The sequence below is a fragment of the Neophocaena asiaeorientalis genome, unplaced genomic scaffold (assembly GCF_003031525.2).
Source record: "Neophocaena asiaeorientalis asiaeorientalis breed wild unplaced genomic scaffold, Neophocaena_asiaeorientalis_V1.1 scaffold106, whole genome shotgun sequence".
NCBI classification, from domain to species: domain Eukaryota; kingdom Metazoa; phylum Chordata; class Mammalia; order Artiodactyla; family Phocoenidae; genus Neophocaena; species Neophocaena asiaeorientalis.
Genome location: NW_020172597.1, coordinates 77900 through 86146, shown reverse-complemented (window position 1 = coordinate 86146; position 8247 = coordinate 77900). Strand labels below are relative to the sequence as shown.

The following is an 8247-nucleotide window of genomic DNA, read 5'->3' as shown; positions in this document are numbered from 1 at the left end:
AAAAAACCCAAAAAACTATATCACATGCTCTTCTTGTATCCATTGATACACCATGTATTACTTCTTACCTTCTTCAATGCAGTGAAGTGTATCAATGGATTTTTGTAATGTTGATTACAACTCATATGCATATAAGCACATGAGTGAAGAACTTATGATTTAGTGTATAAAGTATTTAGTTTTTCTAAGTATTTGATTCAAATATATAGAACTGATGATGTTGGGTATTACGTTTTGCACAATCTGAAGCACTGAACTTAGTGAAAATTCAGGCTGCAGTGCGGGAATTAGCACTTATTTAAAATTTTACTATATGCCTAGAATTTTCATATAAGTAAAAAATAGTTGACATTTGAAAACCTACCATGTGCCAGGGACAAGTTATAAATAGTTATTATTATTCTCACTTCATGAGAAAACTGAATCACAGAGAGGTTAGGTAACTTACCTAAAGATATACAAACAGTAAGTAGAAAGACTAGGCTCTGAAGCTTCTGATCTTCCCACTCTGTAACAATGCCTCTCAATTATTAGTTTTTCAATGATGATAATAAATTGTGATGATGACAGACAAGAGGAGTTGGGGGTATTATTGCTTAATTCTTTCCTAAAATTTCAACTCAGAACCATAGGGAACTTTTCTATTTGCATGGAAAATTAAAATGTGAATTTACTAGAAAAACTGGGATTCATTTACAGAATTTCATTTTACTTAAAACTTTTTGGGAAAGTCCTACTATACAAAATTAGGAATGCCACAGGGCAGGTAGATAGAAACAATCTGTGGAATTTGAAGGTATATTTGCACAATACCAATATAGCTCTAGACTCTAAGGAAAATGCCACTTAGTCTCACATTCCCAAATTAAATATGCATTTATACTTAAGAATGGATATATTCTTTATTCTAATTTCATGATTTCAAAATGATTCCAGTTGAACGAGGCAAGCTTTGTGAATCTCAAAAAAAAAAAAGTCTGCCTGAAATGAAATATATACGTGATACTTGATACTTCTAGCTTTCAGGGCTTTGAATATAGTTAATAGATTAAAAATCAGAACAAGCCTTTGATGGGAAATAAAAATTTTGAAAAGATTTTGCAGTGAAACAGTATGTTTTCTGGACTGAGTAAAAATCAAACAATTTTCTGAAAAATGCTCTCTTTCTTTGTAATATGCCATCTGTTGGGTCATACCAATAGGGTCAAACAGGAAAAAATATTTAAAATTCTTTCAAGACATAACAAAAAGGAATAATTCACCCATCAAATACAAATATACTGTTTTATTCTACGGGAATATTTCTGTGGTTCCTGCAAGGTGAAAACCCAAGTGTTTAAAAAACAAAAAAGAACAGAATGGATAATTTAATGTTTTCTCTTATTTGATAAAATTTTTCTCCCCTGGGGGGGAAAAATGTAATTTAACATAATTTTAATAAAATTTTAAAAAGCAAATAACCAGACATACATATCAATGGCTATGCTTATGAGGAATGACCAATAATTAATATTTCCTTTTACGAATTAATTCAGGATCTGGACAACTGTATGGACTAACATGCAGTTGACATCCTGGTACAGCCATTTACCTGGATATTGGCTGTTCTCAATTAAAAGATACAGATTTTCTTTTTCTCTCTAGTGTTTTACAATAGTTTATCTACTATGCCATATATTTGTTTTTCTACAGAAGGGGAAATATTAGTGTTTATATAAACCATAAAATTTGTATAGTGGGGACTATTACACCTGATGTTTCTGGATAGTTTATTGGCAGACTTATCAGACAATCCAACTGTTTTTCCTCCATATCAAACAAGGTCTGGAAGTAAGAAGTTTTCCAGTCAGAAATGACAAACACAGATGGAATTAATCATACAGAACTGGGGCAGATTTACTTCTTTCACATAGTTCTTGGTAACAAAAACAAAATTTGTTACAGGCAGAGGGACAGAACCGTAAGTACACAATGTCAAAAGGCCTACTTTTAAATTTTTATTGTAGTTAAAGAGTTTATTTATTGAAAAAAACCCCAAAAAACAACCTGTCACCCCCATCTGAAAAATGGGACATACTGTAAAGTCTTTCAAGGTTAAAGTTTCTAGGAGGCTTTTTAGACTTCTCTCATTTCTATTAAAGGGTCAAATTAACCTCAGCTAACGAAATTCCGTGATTGGCCAATATCATAAACGCTTTGATTCAAAATTTTGTGGGGAAGAAACAGAATGGAGATGAAGAAGAAGGATCCATATGCCAAACACACCCAGGACTTGCAATCCTCATAGAACTACTAAAACAGCTAGAGTCTGGAATAATGCTATAAGAAGACCTGCTCGTGGATATGAAAGACAGTCAGTGTCTTTGTATCCTAACCCCAAAATCCTATTTTCAAGTTTCTTTGGGCAACAAGCTCATCTTCCAAATGCTTTATACAGGAATATACTAGGACCTCTTCTACCATAATTCTGATAGCTAAGTAACACTGTGTCTTTGTGGAATCACCCACAGGCTTGCCACAGTAAGGAGAGAGACTCTTTCTGAAATGACAAGGGCCTCCAGAAACTGGTGCAAAAGACAAAATGATAGGAACTATCTGGGAAACAGGAAGATAAAACAATGGGAGAAAAGCTGCCATTTGGGGATAAAATGGAAACAAAAGGAGAACCCCCATTTCTGTGTACCACAGCTCATGCTGTGAGACAGCAGCAATAAAGGCTGACACCCAGAGAAGTGGGCATTTTAGTGGGTTTTCTGCAAACATTTCAAGACACTTGGGGTCTCATGGGCTCCACAGATTTTCTGTATGCATCATCATTTTGCAGAGTTTCGGCCCCTTGAACTTAATTTACCCACATCCAGACCCACAGCTGAGAAGGCTAGACCCAGAAAGTGAAAGGGACACATTACTGCATGAACAGCAGTGAAGGCCTTTTCCTCTGATTTGAGGGACCCCATGGCAAAAGCACCAGAGGCTTCTATCCTTCACAGAATTGGCTTGGCAGTGAAAATCAAAATCAAGACCACTTCACTCTCTACCTTTTAAAAAAAGTTGAATATTTTTATTGGGTCTTCAAGTCTGGGTCCCACAGTCCTCATCTGATGCCACTCTTAGCTCCGTACTGATTTCTCCCCTGACTTTTACATAGGGCTTGCCCAAGTAGCCTACTGCAGCCAAGGTTTCACTCCAAAGCTACCTCTCTAAGGTCTAAGGTTACTATGGTAGAGTTTTATACAACAGTTTTCCTTAAAAATATTCCACAATTTGTTATTCCCAAACAAAATAAGAGTATGCACCACTCAGAGAAACTGGTTAGTCATTCTGAAGATGTCTAAGAACTATATCACTGCCAAAGAACAACATTTCTCAGTTCATATTCTTTCCTTCAATTTTCATTTGTACATCCACACTGTGGTTCACGAGTCGTCTGTTTTCCATTATCTTATGATCAAGTCAAGAGGACTTGGACTTATAGATCGTTTTCCAAAGCTGGATGCATTCACAGTTTGGTGCATACCAACGTGTATGAAAATAGGGACCCCACTTCCACTTTAATCTGATAATTCAACATCAGAGTCTTCTGATTTGGCTTTGGCAAGTTCTTCATGTACCTCCCTCACCATGAGAATACGTGTTAACATGGTGTCCAGGGTCCCAGGGTCTATTGGAAACGTGGAGTACCACATGGGGCTATTTGGAACACAGGAGCGCTCAGGTTGAAGGTAAAACACATCATTCCTCTGCTTCACACTTTCAGAACTATCCACAGGAAAAAAAAAGAAAAAGAAAGAAAATTGGGATCAGAGAGTATAGGAAATATGTAACTACTCTTTAAATATAATGGCTCTCAACTTTTCCATACTGTGACTAATAAACAATGCACCCACAGATATAAATAAGTTTATAGGCATTTATGCTCCAGGAGCAACCTGTAACTCTGTATTTTTTCTCCCACACTCAAGAATCACACTGGATTGAAAGTGAGTATAATGTTAATAGATGACAAAGTGTAAATCTTTCAGACTTTAGTACTTAAAACATTACCAGGAGTAACAAAAAATTCAATTCACATGTGACACTATGGCTGAGAACCACATATCCTCAGTGCCCAATATCCTGGAATGAATCCCAAGAGCACTCAATACACATTATCAAAGAACAAACCCAGTGATTATATTTCTTTGAGAAAAAAATGCTTTAGTGTGGATCTTACAACTCTTTAAAGTCATAAAGTTTCTGTAAGAAAAACACCACTCAAAACATTTCAATTCTTTAAAAATAAATTGCTTTCCTATTTATAGTTAGTACTACAACTTTTCCCCTTCTTTTCTATATAAATAATAAATTCACAGCAGTTTAGATATCACATAAAGTTGAGTAACAGTTGTAAAGATCAAACAATGGCAGTGATTCTTGCTTTTCAAGAGATTTTTGGGAAAAAAATTTACCAAGGTGAAGCAATTTGTTTCTTGGTTCAAAATCCAGGCAGATATGAGAATGGGGAAAACATAAAATTGTAAGTAAATCCTTGTTTAGAGTTACAGACCAGCTACATTTCTGAAATCTATAGTATTTTAACTATTTTTTGCAGTGTGTTTTATCTAGTTCAGAGGAAAATCACTTACCATTTGGACAGGTAAAACTCATAAAGTCGGACTGGGCATCTTAGTGGGTTGTCAGTATTTTCTGCCATCTCCACACCCACTGGAACCTCATCATCTTCGCTTCGTTTCCTCTTGCCAACAGTTAGTTTATCTTGAGACAGGAAATTATAATCAAAGTATTAGAAAAGTCTTTCTTCGAGTCTTAAGACACCCAATGAGCTTTGCTTCTAGTCACTCCCTCTCCCTTCCTTTCACTTACTCACTCGTTCAACATTTATTGAGGACCTATGGAGGCACCAGATTAGTGCTGGGTTAATCAAACAAAGTCCCTGTCCTGTAAAATTTATGTTTCCCTTCTCACCAAAGTGGAGGCAGCATGACAAAAAGCATTGATGCTTGAGAGTACGTCTCAATTCTGAGCCTGAATTTAAGAGATTTTATTAGGCATAGGGTTGTTAAGCCACAGCAAAATAAAGAGAAAAAAGGGTTCCATATGTTCTTCTATAGTAGAGATCAAGACAGAAGTTGATCTCTTTCTCTGAAAATATTTCTCCTGTGGGGCACCCGTGTCCACTGGGCATTTGTTTAAGTTTCTTTCATTTGCATAGTATTATGTGAAATGAAATCTTTGCTGGGAAAAGAAATTCTCAGTAAGTTGACCATTTGATACGGAAAGAGCAAACCCTTTTTCACCAACAGAATTTTGCAGAGGCCAAGGATTATCAGAAAGAAGCCAGGGTGAGACTTCCCTGGCGGTCCAGTAGTTAAGACTCCGCGCGTTCCAATGCAGGTGGTGCGCGTTCGATCCCTGGTTGAGGAGCTAAGATCCCACGTGCCTTGCGGCCAAAAACCCCACCAAAACATAAAACAGAAGCAATATTGTTATCAAATTCAATAAAGACTTTAAAAATGGTCCACATCCAAAAAAAAAAAAAAAAAATCTTTAAAAAAAAAAAAAAAGTGGGGGGAACTTCCCTGGTGGCACAGTGGTTGAGGGTCCGCCTACCAATGCAGGGGACACGGGTTTGTGCCCTGGTCCGGGAAGATCCCACATGCCGCAGAGCGGCTGGGCCCGTGAGCCGTGGCCACTGAGCCTGTGCTCCACAACAGGAGAGGCCCGCGTACCGCAAAAAAAAAAAAAAAAAAAAAGAAGAAAGAAAGAAGCCAGGGTGAAGACATGGAAGGTAGGCTGTTTCTTTCCCACTTTCTCCATTGAATTTTCAAGAGAGTATTAGGTGGATGTGAAAACCTGAGGAAAAAGGTTTTCTTGTTTTTTTCTTATAGATACTTTTAACAACTGATCCAGAACTTTCCCCAGCCTCCTGTATTAGTTATGACTTAAACAAAAGTCATCCAGTTTTCCATTTAGAGACTACCTAAATAATTTGCTAGCTGCTCATTCAGAAAAAGAAGCTAAATTTATTACCAATCTGGTAAAGCACCTAATCAGAAAACAGAGAAATGTTGCCTCCTTGCCTCTGCCTCCCTGAATTAGTATCAATTAAGAGCATAAAGTGGGCTATATATAAACACAATAAAGGAAAGAGGACATGGACACATGGTGAAAAAGCAAGATAATCTTAGTATTTTATAAAGTAAAGGAGCAACTGAGAAAAAAGTTAACACAATGATGAACATCACAATTATTCTTTACAGATTTTAGTTTCAGTAATTTAAAATTCTCACATTGAAAACATATACTCCACTCTTTTCCCAAGGAAGTAACAGCTTGATTTGGGGAATTTTAGAACTTACAATTTTCTTCAAAATTAATAAATGTAATTTCTAGTTCCATAATAACAACATTAGTTTTTTAAACATTAAAAACAAACTATTACTTAATAGGCTGTTTTTGGAATGCAAGACCATAAACCTTCTAATAAAACAGTCACTGCTGATATTATTCTACTGTGTATGAAGGCAGTATACTCTAGGTCAGGTTTAAGTTCCTTCATATTTTGACAACGTTAACTAAGACGGAGCACTCTGGTAAAAAAAAAAAAAAAGTTTTAGAAACAGTAGATGTAAAAGTTAAGCAAGTTCCTTTTAACTAGGAATTGACCTATCAGTTGCCTCTAAATCAGTGATTCCCAACCTTGGCTTTGTATTTAAATTCTCTGCGAAGTTTTAAAATGCAGATTATCTGGGCTATAGACCAATTAAATCAGAATTTCTAATTTAAAAGCCAATAAAACAGGACTTCCCTGCTGGTCCAATGGTTAAGACTCTGTGCTTCCACTGCAGGGGGCACAGGTTCAATACCTGGTCTGGGAACTAAGATCCTACAAGCCATGCAGCACAGCAAGGAAAACAAAAAACAAAAACAAAAACAATATAAGTGATTCCTCTAATTTTGAGTTGAGCCTTTAACCTGGCCCTGACAATAAAGAAAAGCATTTAAATGTTAAAGCTATACTCTTCCACGTCTAGAATTTGCAATTACTCTTCTGTAATGTGTCTATTTGAATATTAATAAATTGACTTCAAATAGCAATCTTACAAGAGGGGGACAAGATGGCAGAGTAGGAAGATCCTGGGCTCATCTCCTTCCATGAACACACCAAAATTACAACTACACATAGAGGAACTATCCCTGAGAAAGACCTGAAGACTGGCAGAAAAGATTTTCCACAACTAAGGATGAAAAAAAAATCCTCACTAAGATGGGTAGGAAGGGTGGAGATGGTGTCTGGCCAGGACCCATACCTCTGGCACAGGGATCCACAAGCAGGGAGGAGATCAAAACTGTAGAGGTCCTCCTGAGGAGCAAAGGGTGCAAACCCCACTGAGCTCCCCAGCCTCGGGGGAACCATCACCAGAAAGACCATCCCCCATAACAACTGGCTTTGAAAACCAGTGGGACTTATGTCCAGAGAGCTGTAAGAAAATGAAACTCCACTCTAAAGGGCACATGCAAAAACTATCTTTCTCCAAGTCCCATTGCAGAGGAAGTGGTTTGAAAAATACCTGGGTCATACGTAAAGGAGATTCATTGACTGATTTTATGGCGTGTGCAGGAGAGTCAGGGATCTTTTGTAATTTTCTCTGGTTATGTAGCCACTGGGCAACACCAGGATTTTTTGTTCACCTTCCACACCTAGCTGGTACAGTGCTGGTAGGCACCATTTATGACTCTCCACATCTCACCCCACGTTCACCTGTAGATCCACCCCAGTTGACACTCCTCCAAAGCAACTCCATACGCTATCATACTCAGCAGGTGGCTTCAGCGAGCACTAGAGCCCAAAGCATCCCACCATCCTGCCACTCCCAGCAGGCTCCCTCAGCTGGTACTGGAGCCCCTCCAAAAGCAGCTCCCACCCTAGGAGATGGCCCCGCACACCAGAGTACCCGCAAGTCACAGCTGGGCATTATAGCCAGCTGTGCCAGGGGCCAGCCCTGCACGCTAGCACACCCACAGCCATCATGGCCCAGCCACAACAGGAGGGTACATGCAGCCTTGCGTTACTGGGCCTCATAGGATACCTTTTACATAAAGCCATGCTTTTAAGAATGGGAGATGTAGCTGATCTATCCAGTACATAGAAACAAACACAGAGAGCTAGGAAAACTGAGGAGACAAAGGAATTGTTCCAAAGGAAAGAACAAGACAAAAACCTCAAAAAAAAAAAAAAAAAAAAAA

The 8247-nt window shown here is 37.9% G+C and overlaps 1 protein-coding gene across 3 annotated transcripts in view; it reads right to left on the bottom strand.

Annotated features, from left to right (window-relative positions):
• Window positions 1–1270: 1270 nt before the first annotated feature.
• ZMYM4 (zinc finger MYM-type containing 4) overlaps window positions 1271–8247 on the bottom strand; it is a 63784-nt gene continuing 56807 nt past the window's right edge. For all 3 annotated transcript variants that reach the window (XM_024738831.1, XM_024738832.1, XM_024738833.1), the window contains exons 27-28: window positions 4626–4755; window positions 1271–3759 (exon numbers count right to left, since the gene is read on the bottom strand). In XM_024738831.1, the coding sequence (XP_024594599.1) occupies window positions 3552–3759; window positions 4626–4755 (338 nt within the window). In that variant the 3' untranslated portion in view covers window positions 1271–3551. The remainder of the gene's footprint in view (window positions 3760–4625; window positions 4756–8247) is intronic.